The 15,268-nt window shown below is 38.0% G+C and overlaps 1 protein-coding gene across 3 annotated transcripts; it reads right to left on the reverse strand.

The window, feature by feature from the left end:
- Positions 1-204: 204 nt before the first annotated feature.
- Positions 205-15,062, reverse strand: FCF1 (FCF1 rRNA-processing protein). Of its 3 annotated transcripts, XM_059182804.1 has the most exons (9): positions 14,984-15,029; positions 14,781-14,865; positions 14,606-14,673; positions 13,004-13,075; positions 12,260-12,408; positions 7,310-7,382; positions 2,489-2,576; positions 1,225-1,319; positions 205-474 (listed from the first exon to the last, which is right to left on the reverse strand). In XM_059182804.1, exons 2-9 carry the CDS (start codon positions 14,781-14,783, stop codon positions 426-428), a joined length of 597 nt encoding a protein of 198 aa, XP_059038787.1. In that variant the 5' UTR covers positions 14,784-14,865; positions 14,984-15,029; the 3' UTR covers positions 205-425. The 3 variants fall into 3 exon arrangements, with proteins under 3 accessions (XP_059038787.1, XP_059038788.1, XP_059038786.1); XM_059182805.1 differs by lacking the exon at positions 14,781-14,865 and having other exon boundaries at positions 14,984-15,062; XM_059182803.1 differs by lacking the exon at positions 14,984-15,029 and having other exon boundaries at positions 14,781-14,977.
- Positions 15,063-15,268: the final 206 nt, after the last annotated feature.

Below are 15,268 nucleotides of genomic sequence, written 5' to 3' on the forward strand. Positions count from 1 at the left end.
AATCATTCTTTTCTCATATACGGGTCTATCCGCTCATACCTTTAACTTGGTGCCATTATATGACTATATTTATTCACATACATGTTTCTCTTTCCTCTATTATAATACGAAAGTTTTCAGGGAAGGACCATATCTTATTAAGTACCAAAGATAACCGTAATAAATATATGTTGAGTAAATCGATATAAAACAACCACCACCAAATTATATGAGCAATCATCTGATTTATAAGAAAATGCAACAATATTTAAAATGATACAAAATATCAATTTCAAAACAATACCAAAAAGTGAGTGTATTTAATTATACTAAGCTCATAACAGGAAAAGGGTAAGAAGAATAATTCATGCTATAGCATGTTGCTAATATGAACCAGCAATAGAAAGAGTTGGTAAAGGAAGGCAGAGAACTCTAACTTTTAAGAATTAGAACCGAGGGGCTCCATAATCATCTGGCATCCGCTCAATGTTGTACCTAATCAGGACAAAAAATTAACACTGGTAAGAAAGATGGGTCCAGAACCCACCTAAAAACCCATCCTTTACTGACTGCAACACTTTCACCTCCCCACTGTGAATCCTTTCTGTCAGTGGGTACATTTTAAAGGGATAACGTAGTGAGTGATTTTTAGCAAAAAGCTGACTTAATTATATTATCTTTATTCTTCAAAATCGAAAGTTAACAAGTAAAGGAGCCAGGCGCTAAGTCCAGGTAAGCCCAGCTCCTCCCAGCCCATATTCTTCCCACAATACTGTGTTCTTCCCAGGTTGAAAAGCGAGACAGTAAGAGACTAAGCACTAACATGGAAACATCCAAGCAAGATAAAGACCAGTTTTTATTTTTTAATAAGCTTTTAATTTCCCAAATGAGGTGCTGATCACATATACTAGGCTTTCAAAAAAAAAAAAGGTATTTCTGGCCAAAAAGATTAGTGTAATTCAAATTACTGCTTTGTATTTAAAGCTACACATCTCCATTTCTTCTGGTAATCTTATTGTAGCAATAGGAATGTCTGCCTCATCCCCAAATCCTAGTTTTATCTTTTGCCCTTGTTCTTATTACTTTGTCTCACTTTTTCAAATGTAACTATGTATGCATTTGATACAACAATTGCTTTCAGATCTTCCTATAACCTGACCTCATTTTTAATTGATATCAGCTATCTATTAAATTGATATCAGCTGTCTATACTTTTAATCGCTTCCCCCAAGCGACAGTTCTCACCTATGGTTAGAAATGTACATGATGGGAACTCCAGGAATCTTCCGGATCCTTCGTTTAAGGTCTCGGTCAACTGTGGCCACAATGTAACACTTGTGCTGTAAAAGACGCCAATGAGTGTTCACACATTGAGTCTACTTGACACTGAATAATGGTATACTGGCTAATCTAGAGAATTACTCATTTTCACAGTAAATAGCAAAGGAAAGGTTACAACAATTTGTTCAGTACCTACTATGATCAAGGAGCTCATATTTACAAAACATTTAACAAGTTGCCCAGGGGAAATGTAGTTCTAAGACTCTCGAGGGGGAGAAGGTAGAGAAACTATTTAAAGCAGCAAATTGTTTTTTGTCTCATAAGTGGAAGTTACTTTCATATTTAGGGCAGGCAATTTCTTGATTTGGAGTAATACCCCAAAAGACTCAATGCAAAGGCTGAGTAAATGTCTTAGATCGGAGGGCCCAGCTTTTACCTTTCCTGCAATCTCTGAGCGTGGGCCTACTCTGAGACCTCCTAGTGGTGGAGGTAGGCCACTTCCTCAGCCAGGACATCATCAGAATGGAACTCTAGGACAAGTCTGAGCCTAGCAGTTGTGAAAGCATTTAGCTGCCAGCTGTATTAGATTTTACTTCCATCATACCCCAATCTCCCAATCAATTCTGAAAAGAGTTGTAGCCTGGTGACAGCTGTGCTGTGGGAAGTTAAGGTAAATGCTGTCTCCACCCATGGGATGGGGTGGCTAAAGGGATGGCAGTGTGGTCACCAGGTGAAGACGGTTATCCCCAGGGGAGGAGGGTCTAGAAAGGGCAACCAATAGCAGAAGTTCTTGTCCTGCTTGACAAGGAGGCCAGAGAAGAAGAATCAAAAACCTAGTTACTCCAGGGTACTTGTAAGACAGCATCCTGGGACACTCAGATGTAACTGAGAAACACTCTTGCTTAGGCATGGTGGAAAGAAACAAAATTCCTGCATGGGGAATAACAGAAATGGATGATTTCTGACTCAGGGAGGTGAAACCTGATATTATATGTACACTCACTCAAAGTATTTTATAGGGATGAGTTGTGGAATAAAGAATCAGTAAGGGCCCCAAATCACATACAAATAAATGCAGGTGCTGAGGCTTGAAACCTGTGTCTCCTCCCCAAGCCTGTGATTTTCCCATTACAGTTACAGTATACATTTCCAATCCACTTCCTCAAGTTAGTGAGGACACCTACGCTTCCTGTGAAGCACAAAGTGAACATTTAAAAACTGGTGATACCTGAGTTACTCTCTGCACTAAGCAGTCATCTGCATAGGTTCCTTTGTGCGTGCATGGTAATCGTTCAAATCTTGGATCCTTGGCAATCCTAAAGGGTTACAAAAGTGGATTAACAATAACAGCCAACCAGGTAACTTTCTGACTCTTGATCTGTAAAATAAGAGTGACTTGGTTTATGTGGGGACTCTAAGACACCCCTTGCCTCCCGCACCCTATCTTCTGATTGGAAAGACAACTGAGGGAGAGGCTGCTGTGCCTTAGGTCATGTAATCTTCAGAGAACTCTGAATTAATTATGTTTCCATTTTACAAATGAGGAAGCAGATGCAGAGAGATTAATTAATTTGTTCAAAGTACACAGGTGGAAAAAGCTGGGATTCAAAACCAAATAATTCTAACCTAGCCATTTCACTTTCAGAAGCTGTCTTACACAAATCTGCAAGAGTATAGGCACAAGGACCCACTACAGAATACTTTATAATAGTGGAAAACTGCAGATCATCTGATTATCCATCAGCAACATAAAAAAAGTTAAATACATTCTGATGCCCCACCCTGTTTAAGAAAAATGAGGTAGGGCTGTCTGTACCAACACAGAAGGCTTGTTGAGTAAACTCAAAAAATTCAAACCGTTGCATAAAGAAAGTCATTGAACAATATACATCTATGATTCAATTAAGAAAATACAAATTTCTGGGGCTCCTGGGTGGCTCAGTGGGTTGAGCCTCTGCCTTTGGCTCAGGTCATGACTTCAGGATCCTGGGATGGAGCCCCGCATCACACTGGGATGTCTGCTCAGCAGGGAGACTGCTCCCCCCGCCCCCGGCCCTGACCCCCTCCCCTCTCTGCCTACTTGTGATCGCTCTGTCAAATAAATAATTTTTTTAAAAAAAGAAAATACAAATTTCTTTCCTTGTCTTTATCTACACTTGCATTTGCTTAGAAAAAAGGTCTAAAAAAGAATACACTAACGCTTCTCAGTTGTCACCATTAGGGTGGAAGAATGGACAAAGTGTGAATATGCAGGGGGACTTTAACTTTTTATCATATGTACATGTTTAACAAATCAAACATGTTATTTTCATGCAATTTTGAAAAAATAAAAACCCCAAGTCTGTGATTCCCAGAACCATGTTCTTCCTACTATGTAATGATGAGTCACAAACTGAATAAAACTACAAGGCAGCACATAGGTACCAAGTGCAAGAAAAATGCTCCACATTGCAGTAGTTCAGAGCTAAGTCACTGTGAATTTGGTACACTTAAAAAAAAAATTACATGGATGTTAAATAAAATAAAGATGGAAGAATATTCCATGGGCAGGCACATTCGAAACAGGGCACCAACCATCTATAAATTGGGTCATTGGTGTTCAGGGAAGAGCAAGCACCTCTTCCTGGTCGGGAGAGAGTGTCTGTGCAGAGGAGAGTGAAACAGGGCTGGGAAGACAAAACCTTCTGCAATGATACTGCCAAACTGCTCTCCAAAGTGACTGTCCACTTTACATCCGTATCTGTCAAATATGAGAATTCCCACTGGTCCCCAGTCTCAACTATCCACGGCATTGTTAAGTAGACTTTTCAATTCTTGCCAATCGGCTGCATATGAAATGATATCTCCTTGTGAATTTAAGGATTTTGTCTTTTTCTCATAGATTTGTAGTTTTTTATATATTTTGAAACTAAGCACTTTGTTGATTATATGCATTACTAGTATCTTCTCACTATCTGTGACTTAACTGTTTTGCTTTGTTTGTGCTACCTTTTGTTATAAAGTAGTATTCAACTTCTCTTTTTTTTTTTAAGATTTTATTTATTTATTTGACGGAGAGTGTGAGAGACCACAAGCAGAGGGAGGGGCAGAGAGAGAGGGAGAAGCAGCCTCCCTGCAAATAAGCAGAGAGCCCGAGGCAGGGCTCGATTCCAGGACCCTAAGACCTGAGCCCAAGGCAGACGCTTAACAGACTGAGCCACCCAGGTGCCCCAGTATTCAACAGCAATATAATCAGATCAGTTAGTTTTCTATTATGGCTTGGACTCCTTCAGAAAGCCCTGCCCACTCCAAAATCATGAAAATATTCTCTGTATTTTCTATAAAAGTCTAGATACTTAATCTACCTGGAAATGATTTTTGTGAAAGAGGGAAATCCAATTTTGTTTCTTTCCATAGTGACTATATATATATATATATATATATATATATATATATATATATTTAAAGATTTTATTTATTTGACAGAGAGAGAGATCACAAGTAGGCAGAGAGGCAGGCAGACTGAGAGGGAGAAGCAGGTTCCCTGCTGAGCAGAGAGCCCGATGCAGGGCTCAATCCCAGGTCCCCGAGACCATGACATGAGCTGAAGGCAGAGGCCTAACCCACTGAGCCACCCAGGTGCCCCTATATATATATATATACTTTTTTTCCATTTTATTTTATTTTATTTCTTTTCAGTGTTCTAGCATTCACTGTTTATGTACCACACTCAGTGCTCCATGCAATACGTGCCCTCCACAATATCCACACCAGGCTCACCCAACCCCCCACCCCTCTCCATTCCAAAAGATAATATTTTAATAATTTATCACTTTCCCTTTCAGCTAAACAGTGCTACCATTCTTATATACTGGGTTTCCATTTTTATTTTTTTCCATTTTTCTTTGCCTTAAAAAAAAAACTAGCTTTATTACATATAAATGAAATATAATAAAATTCACTAACACATGCAAAATTTGATGCGTTTTGACAAATTCAGATATCCATGTCACCTATCTCCACAATTGAGATATAAAACATCTCTGTCACTACAAAAGGTTCCCTGTGTCCCTTTGCAGTTAATCCACTTTTCCCACGCTCAGCTTCAGCTAACTACAGTATTCTATTAGCACAGTTTTGTCTTTTCTGGAATTTCATGTAAACGGAATCACACTTCTAGAAGGTTGGAAATGTTCTATTTCATGACTATGAGGGTGGTTCCATAACTGTACACATTTGCCCAACCCATCAAATTATATCATTAAACTTGGTGAATTTTATAGCATATAATGTACACCTTTAAAAGGTGACACACACAGAGACGCACAAATTCACTGGTACATCTTGGACCTTGATTGAATGTTTTACCCATGCATGATTTTGTAATATTATTCACTGATCATTTGGAAAATGCCAACTCATTGAATTATACAAATTTTCCAAAGTATTAACACATTTCATTACAAAATTACCAAAAAAAAAAAAAAAATCATACTCAGTATCTTCACTGTCTCAACAGAAAGGTCTTTTAGTATTGGGAATGTGATAAGCTTGTGATTTTTCAAAACTCTAATTTTCACTTCAAAACTTGAATTTTATCATTGGCAGCTAATACAGTGAAGATTTTCCCTGAAGTAACAGATGTACTGCATTAATTTTTGAGAAACTATCTATCTGCAAATTTAGTCTGAAAAATCAGTGTTTGTCAGTTACTCTTCGCATAAAAATGACATTCCATGAAAAAGCAGCTGGTCTGGCTCACAACTCAAACAAGCACACAAATGCTTTTCACTGAGGCAACCTTCACTCTTGGGATGTGGCAGAAGTGTTTTAGGTGTATTTTACACTTCATCACAAGGAAAACCGATGTCTACTCTAAGGTTGAGATTTAACAAAGTCAACAAATTTTACTACTTCATCAAGGATATTCTTAAGGGACTCTGAGATTTTTTTTTGTTGTTTTTGTTTTAAATATTTTATTTTTTTAAGTAATCTCTGAACCCAATTTACGGCTCAAATTTATAATCCCGAGATCAAAAGTTGTATGCTCTACCGACTGAGCCAGCCAGGCACCCCTGTGTTGTTTTTGCTGTTTTTAACTGCTAGTGAGGGGCAGTGAAGAATACAAAGTCTACCAGCATTATTTGGGTCCACTATCTTGACTGGTACTAAGGCACCAGTACTTCTGCCCTCAGTACAAATGTCAGCACAGTGAAGAGACAACGTCTTTATATTATTATGAAAATAGTTTTGTTAGGCTCCCTGCGCAAAGGTGTCTGGGACTTCTAGGGGTCCATGGACCATACTTTGGGAACCCCTAGTTTTAATTCAAGTGAACTTTCTAGAGTAAGCTCAAAACTCAAAATGTGACTCCTTTAAGTATGAGATTCTAAAAGATATCTAGATAGCTAATAAAAAGACACTTTCTAATTGAAAATCCAGAGGAACTTAAAAGGAGGCCTACAAGACCAATAGGACTAACTTCATTCAAAAAACTGCAGCTTAGGGACGCCTAGGTGGCTCAATCAGTTAAGTGTCTGACTTCGGTTCAGGTCCTGATTTGGGGCTCCTGGGATAGACCCCCACAGCGTGACCAGCTTCCTGCTCAAGGGGGAGCCTGTTTCTCTCTCTTCCTCTGCCCACGGCACCCCTGCACCCCAGCTCATGCTCTTTCTCTCTCTCAAATAAAATCTTTAAATTCTTTAACCTTCAAATGTTTGCTTTCTTTCTTTTTAAAAAATATTTTATTTATTTATTTGACACAGAGAGTGAGTGAGAGAGGGAATACAAGCTGGGGGAGTGGGAGAGAGAGAAGCAGGCCTCCCACCGAGCAGGGAGTCTGATGTGGCTCGATCCCAGGACCCTGGTATCATGACCTGAGCCGAAGGCAGATGCTTATTGACTGAGGCACCTAGGCGCCCCAAATGTTTGCTTTCTTGATCATGAATAGTTAACTAGTTTTGTATGGTTTTTATTTGAAGTAATTATCCAAGAAATCTTCAGACAGCAAACAGATGAAGGAGGATCACAAGAATCTTGTGTACACCAATCTAGACCAGCTCCTTCCTACCTTAGAGCCACTCGATACTTCTGCCCCAGTTTCTCAATTTCAGCCATTACACAGTCAGTTATACAAGGGATACCTGCCAGGAAAAAAATACATATTGATAACAGAACCTGTAAAGAAACTGGTTTTACTCTCTCTGAATTATATCCCATTCAGAGTCTTTAAAAGACCCATTAGGCTTCTGGAATGACAGCAGAATAACACACTGAAATGAACAGTAAGAACAAGAGGTGAATAAAATCCCTATTGATGAGGAAAGTAGAGAACTGAACCATCCCAGTTCCACACTACAGATTGATAAAGTGTCATGAATGTGCCTGGGGGAAAAAATTAAGCTCGATCCCTGTCATCCTTTCTACATTAAAATAAATTCTAGATGGAAAAATATTTAAATAGGAGCCCAAAGAAACCAAACAATTATTCAGAAAATGTAAATTCAATTCCATAAAAATAGAAAACTTCTGTTTGACAGCGATGGAAGTCATATTAAAATAAAAATAAACTAGGAAAAGTACTTCTACACCTTCATCAAAGGGCAAATTTCTTTCATATACAAAGAACTTGTTACGTTATGTGCTTGTTATGTTATGTGCTATTTGCCAGCCACTGGGCCAAGCACTTTAGGAGGATATCTCACTTCTTATTCCGAATAATTCCTATCAGGTAGCGTTGTTATTATTATCATCCCCATTTTACAGATCAGGAACCTAAGGCACAAAGAAGTTAAGTAGAAGCAAAGGGTGAAGCCAAGACTTGAATAGAGACTGTCAGGCTATAGACTGGATTCTTTTTTTTCTTAAGAGCAATACTTAACCTAGCACATCGCTAGTTACCTCTTTCTCCCTATGTGTTGAGATTTATTTTTTTAATTTTAATTTTCTTAACATATAATGAACTATTTGCCCCAGGGGTCCAGGTCTGTGAATCATCAGTCTTACACAATTCATAGCACTCACCATAGCACTTACCCTCCCCAATGTCCATCACCCAGCCACCCCATCCTTCCCATCCCCCCTCCCCTCCAGCAACCCTCAGTTTGTTTATAGACTGGATTTTGTTTATAGTTTGTTTATAGCATGGTTAACACCATGCTACATTTCAGTTAATATTCAGGTCATAGAGGAAGACATACAATGGTCAACAAACATAAGGGTGCTCAATCTCACTCCTAAAGAGCTATAAACTGAAACAAGATTTCATTTTCTACCTATTAGAGTGGCAAAGATTAAACAAGGAAAATACCCAATATTGAGGAAACAGGTATTCTCACTCTAAGTTAGTAAGTATAAAAATATGTATTACTATTTTAGGGCAATTTTGCAATATGTTAAAGTAAGAAAATATATGAACCCCTTGAAATTGCCATACAGTTTCCTAGAAATGTATCCTACAGAACTACTCCACCCTAACAGAGACATAATTACACTGATATCCACTACAGCCTTATTTATAGTAAGGTTAAAACTGCAAGTAATCCAAGTATCAAATAGAATATTAATTTTTAAAAATTATATAAGTACTATGAAAACTTAAAAAAAAGAATAAAATCCACTACATATACTGACACAGCAAAATGTTCAAGATATATTTTGTTCAAGGGGCACCTGGCTGGTTCAGTTGGTTGAGTGTCTGCCTTCCACTCAGGTCATGATCCCAAGGTCCTGGGTCAAGCCCTGCACTGGGTTGGGGGCGGTCCCTGTTCAGCAGGAGCCTGCCTCTCCCTATTCCTCTGCCTTCTCCTCACCACTTGAGCGTGCGCATGCTCTCTCTCTAATAAATAAATACCCCTTAAAAAATTTATTTGTTATTTGCTCAATGTAAAAGTAAGAAAAAAATGGTTGAGTTATCTAGCCATATAATGGAATGTTATTTGGCACTCTAAAGAAATGATGTATTGATACAGGCTTTAACATTTAGTCTTGAAAGCATGCTAAATGTAAGAGGACAAAATATTTTATGATCTCATTTTAATGAAATGTCCAAAATAGGTAAATCTATAGAGACATATGGCAAGTTAGTGGTTGTCTAGGGAGGGAAAGAGGAAAGGCTTGGGGATGATGGTTAGAGGGTTCAGAGTTTCTTTCTGGGTAGTAAAATATTCTAAAATTGATTTTGAATACGCTAAAAGCCATGGAATCATACACTTTAAATGGTATGTGAATTTATGTCTCCAAGTTGCTTAAAAAGGCACAAAGACAAATTGTAATAATCTAGGATCCATTTTCATTAATAAAATAAACAAAATTAACTTATAATTTACAGAGATTTTATATTACGTTTTAGAGGGATATCTAGATGGCTCAGTTGGTAAAGCATCTGACACTTGATTTCAGCTCAGGCCTTGATCTAAGGGCCATGAGCTCAGGTCCCACACTGGGCTCCACACTGGGTGTGGAGCCTATTAAGGAGAAAACAAAACAAAACAAAACAAAACAAAAAAAGCCTAAAAAGTAAAAATAAAAACTGTCCCTCCCCGAGGAAAGGCGTTATAGGGGGCTTTAATGTTTTTATGCTAGATTTTTTTCCACAAGTACAGAAATATTTTTGAATGTGGACAAAGTTAAATTCTAAGCTAAAGTACAATATCCAGAAGAAGAAACAGTTGTAAAATGGAGATACGAAATCAGTAAGATCAAACAACTTAAGAGGGTCAATTTCAGAACCACATAGCAGTAAACCAACCAAGGGCTTGCATGTGGAGCAGGAAGGTAGGCCCAGGAAGAGGACTATCAAGGAAGGGAAGGTAGCAGGGAAGAACCCTCATGGGTAGAAAAGAAAGATGATAGAAAGCTAACTATCCTCCCTTGTTGGAATATCAGGGAGGAATGGGACCAGGAGCTGTGAAAAGGCCAAAGGGGCATCTTCAAAGGAAGAGGAAGATAAAGGTCTTCCTTCAGGTATAAAGACAAGTGGGGAAAAAATTAAATAGCTACAGCTTAAAAACAGTCAAGGAATATCCTAGGTAACTGAATTTGTACCGTATTTGAATATTTCTTCAACCTTTCCTTTGAGGTATTATGTTATATAGAAGACTGCAGAAAGTGGTATTTTCCTTAAAAAGTTTTTATTTTATTATTACTGTTATTTTATTTTAGAGAGGCAGAGATGGGTGGAGAGGCAGAGGAAGAGGGTGAATCTTAAGCAGGTTCCAAGTCCAGCACAGAGCCCAATACTGGGTTCGATCCCACAACCCTGAGATCATGACCTAACCCAAAATCAAGAGTCGGATGCTGAACTGACTGAGCCATCAGTCAGTTTGAGGTATCCCAATAAGTTTGTTTCTAAAAAAGGCACAGTGAGAGCATTCAGCTGTACACATTATAGCTATATTCCCAAGGTATCCATATCCAGAGAAAGCACTCCTCTCAGATGAGAGCTTTCCTAAATGGTCACCATTTAGATAACAGTGATGGACCTATAGAGTCAAGGAAACAATTTGCCTTCAAAGGGCCATGCCTGAACCTCCATCCATTTCATTTATAAGTAGGTCACGGCATTTCTAGATAAGCAGCTAGCACACTTTATTTATAGTCATAAAAAACACCATGGGAATACTAAAGTTTACCACATGTACTGTCTTCCCTCATCCAAGGCCACTCTAGTCCATTCTCACTGGAAGGTAGGGTCCCCATTTCAGGTTATTCTTTATTTTTTTTAATTAATTAATTTTTAAAAATATCTTTTCAGCGTAACAGTATTGTTTTTGCACCTCACCCAATGCTCCATGCAATACGTGCCCTCCTTAATACCCACCACCTGGCTCCCCAACCTCCCCCCCTCCCCCCCACCCCTTCAAAACCCTCAGGTTGTTTTTCTTTATTATTCCAACAAACTTAAACCAATTAAAGTATTACACATCCACAGCTTAAAAAGAAATATGGCAAAGTCTGTGTGAAAAAAATCCTTTCCCACCCCACCAATTCAGATCCTCAGAGACCACTATTTTACTTCATTAGCTGTTTTTCTCATTTAGTGGTTACCTTCATATCTTGATATAATACATTTATGCACTTTTGTATTTATTAATTTTACGGCATTTAAAGAACCTAGATCTCTTACTCATCACATTTCTTACCACATCTTCCCAACTTGTTATTTTCAATCAATCAATAAACAACATTTACGTTACTATCACTCTATAAATGTTCATTATATAGCATCCTTTAAAAATTAAAGCACATGCAAATTTTTTCCTTCAATTTATTCTTTATGGCAAAGTATAAGTCTAGTTTTCATTTGTACCTTTAAAAAAAGGTAAAAAAATACAAATGTAAATATATTAAAAAATATAAATGTAAATCCCTCACAAAATGCAAGAACAGATCTCCCTATGAGGAAGTGATTTCCTTGTACATGGCCTAGATTTTCTTCTTTTTCTTACTCATGGTAGTGAAGGAAGATTAGTGGAGGGAGGGGACACCCAAACACAAGGGAAAGCTACTAATGGTAAACTCACATCTAGGTACAAATAACCTACTTCTGGTCCTTTGTGGTACAAATAAATACCATACTGAATAAACTTAGGAGTCATGAAACAGCATCACTTCTAGTTCTGTGATCACAAATGGCAAAATATCTTATTTAGCTTTTCCACAAAGGAGCAGAATGGAGAATGTTTCCTCCTTGATGTAAAAGAATTCTGAAAAACTAATAAATTTTCATTTACCCAGAATTTTAAAATCCGAAATTCTAAAACAAAAAATTCCCATTCCATGTTCCAAATTGATGTCCGTAACATCAAAGCAGTCTAAGTATGTTCTGATTGTGACGTTTAATTATTTCCAGTCAAGTTTGCATTATATTTCAACTCACTGTAAATGGTCATTGCTACAGTGAGCAAATTAAATGACCAGAAATCCAAATAACTAAGACCCCACTCCCCTCTTTTCATGTATTTGGATAATTATAATTATTCTTTATAAATGATATGAAATGTAAAATTATGATACTCACACTTGGCATAAAGACAGTCCATCATTGACTGTACTAAGTCAAGTTTGGCTTTAATGGAAAAGTTGATAAAGTTGGTATCAACCAGGATGTGGTAAGGTGGGCCCAGCTGTGTGTTATATTGGAAGAATAAGCAGGAAGGATGTTGGGGGCTGAAGGAAGAAGACACAAAACACAAAGTAATGTCTACATTGATACTTTGATATCAGCAATACAAATGGAGTCTCTGCTTTAAACTGTTTGCTATAAATTAAGCTCCTTTTCCTTATTTATTGGAAATAAATTCTAATAAATCCTGTGACGATATATAAATTACCAATTTAGGGCAAAATGAGATAACAAAGAAAATATGATGATGTTTCATAAAATTAAGTGTATTTTTTAAAGAAGAATGACCTTGAAATTTTGTCCTTACTACTTTTGATGATACATTCTTTCATCAATGCTGGTGTGTTAAACAATGATAATATTTCTTTTGCAAGATCATGGCAAAGGGAAAAAAATTAGTAATTCTAGATCTAATCCCCAAGATTTTAGGGGAAATTTCACTGCTCCATTAAATCCAAAAACTTCCAACTACTAGAATGGATACACGTTCACCAATATCACTTTCATTTGCATAGTTGTGCCAGACTTTCAGATGGCTTACAGAACAGCTCAGGGAAAGCCTGGGTTTCTAAGATTTCATGGTTCTAAAATGTCAGGTTTCTAGGTTTAAAGGAAAACTTAAAATTTTTGATTACTCACACTTCTCTTTCCTTGAGTGCACTGGGATCTTTCTTTTCCTTTTTTTTAGGTTTTAATCTATCCTTTTCTTTACTAGGAAAAAAGAAAGTAAATTAAATGCAAGAGAGAAGGAAAAACTCATTGTAGTTATAATCTCATTCAACATTTAAAGTTTCTTTCTGTCTTTCTTCTTCTTCTTCTTCTTCTTCTTTTTTGCTTACAAAGGAAATCCTATTTTGTCATTTCTTCATGTTAATACCTACACCCACTTTCTAAGCATACATAATTGTGTGGAACTGTGTGGGAAGTAGGCTGAAAGTAACTAATCAGTTAAACATAATGAAATTTAAAAATCTCTAACCAATAATCCATAAAACTTGTTAAACGGGGGACACCAGGACTGCTCAGTTAGTTGAGCTTCTGTCTTCCGCTCAGGTCATGGTCTCAGGGTCCTGGGATCAAGTCCCACATCGAGGGCTCCCTGCTTAGGTGGGAGTCTGCTTCTCCCACTGCATGACACTCCCCTGCTTGTGCTCTGTCTCTCTCTGACAAATAAATAAATAAAATCTAAAAAAATTGTTAATGGGTAAATAAATGTTAGTTATACTATCATTTCTTTGTCAGAAGCTCTTCATATCAAGGGTCAAAATCCATTTCAATGCAGTGGAGAAACAGGCTAACATTTATCTTCTGAAGACTCCAGTGTTCCAATAGTAGGGAGCAAAAAGGTTCCCCTATATGTCTCTTATAAAAGACAAAAACGTAAAAACACGTACACAAAATTTAACACTTTGCTGGAATAAAACATTATCAAAGAGGCAGATTCCCTAAAAATTACCTAACACATACATACTAAAGGCTGAGAATACAATTTAGGAACTGAAGAGCATTTCTTTGTTCTAAGGTTATTAAACACAATGAAGACCAGTCTTTCTCTTCTCTCTTTCCTTTCCTTCCTTTCTAAAGTAAGCTCTAGGCTCAAGGTGGGGCTTGCACTCACCACCCTAGATCAACAGTCCTGTGATCTACTGAGTCAGCCAGGTGCCCCAAGACCACTTCTTATTTCATAACTTTGTCTATTCTTCACTGAAGCAAGGAAGCTTACAATAGGGAGTATCATTTCACTCTCCCACAGTGGTTTGGATTCTTGTAAGATTTATAAAATAGAGACATCTAGGTGTTTTCCCATTCTTTCTTTTAGAAATATTTAAGTGACAGATGCTGGGAACACAAGGCAAACATGGTCTCTGACCTCACCGTTTTTCAACAGTCTTAACAAATTTTTTCCCCACTGGGGATTATAAGAAAGGTAATGGCAAGAACACAAAGATATTCCAACCTACCAACTTCAAGGGAGCTTAAATGTGATATGATTGATAAAATACATAAAAACGGTGGAAGAGAGCGAACACTTCAGAAATGTTCAATTCCCACCCCCTTCCCCAGTGTAATCGCTCAGCATCTAAGTGGCTGATACACACTTGCCTACTATCCTATGCTATACAAAACCAAGAAACAAAAACTTTAAACGTAAACGTAAACACAAAATAAAGACAAAACTCTTACTACTTCTGTCCTCCTAACTCTTTTATCTTCGGGAATAGATTTATTCCAGATACTCACAGCCTCTGATCTCGGAGACTAAGCATTCGCTTCATAGTCGCATACTTCCTTGCTTTCTTTTGCTTCCCCTTGAAACAGAAATTTTAGAGTTAAAAGAATTAGAAATACATAGTATCTTCTTGAGTTCTTTCTCTTGTTTTGTCCATTCCCTTCTCTTCTTCCCTCAGATACCCACCATCTCTTATTCTCTGTGCCCCAATCTGGTCCTCCGCTCCCCACTCGCTACAGCATAGCAGGCACCTTTAGGAGCCAGTTTAGAACTACAATCAGAATGAAAATAATTAAGAGCAATACAGAGGAAATTTGGCTAACGGCTGACTGGCTCGACTTCTCCCAAAACGTGGTCTAACAAAATAACTTCACCAACCCTCCCCTCACCATGTTCACGTCGTACTCTTGTTTCTTCCGGAATCACCATCGCGCGACACTTTTGCGTCATCCAAATGCTGCTTCCTGCAAAGCCTAGCCCGGAAGCGGAAGCCGCTTTGGAAAACGGAAAAGCTTGGAGCCGGTTCCCAGCCGGAGCCGAGATCCGTGCAGGGGTCTCTGCAGGGAGGATCTTGGGCCAGTCTTGCTGCGGTGCTGCAGCCGCCGCCCCCGACAGCAGCAGAGCTGGGACTCTACCGCGCTGCTCGGGTAACGTTTCTCTCCTTTCCCACTGTA

Source organism: Mustela lutreola, chromosome 7 (genome assembly GCF_030435805.1).
Source record: "Mustela lutreola isolate mMusLut2 chromosome 7, mMusLut2.pri, whole genome shotgun sequence".
NCBI lineage: Eukaryota > Metazoa > Chordata > Mammalia > Carnivora > Mustelidae > Mustela > Mustela lutreola.

Excerpts from the sequence above, each read along its gene's own strand:
- FCF1 (XM_059182805.1), bottom strand. Across the intron at positions 2,577-7,309 it reads AAGTATCGAGTGGCTCTAAG|GATTGCCAAGGATCCAAGAT; the intron begins GTAGGAAGGAGC and ends GTAACCCTTTAG. Across the intron at positions 475-1,224 it reads ATGTACATTTCTAACCATAG|GTACAACATTGAGCGGATGC; the intron begins GTGAGAACTGTC and ends TGTCCTGATTAG.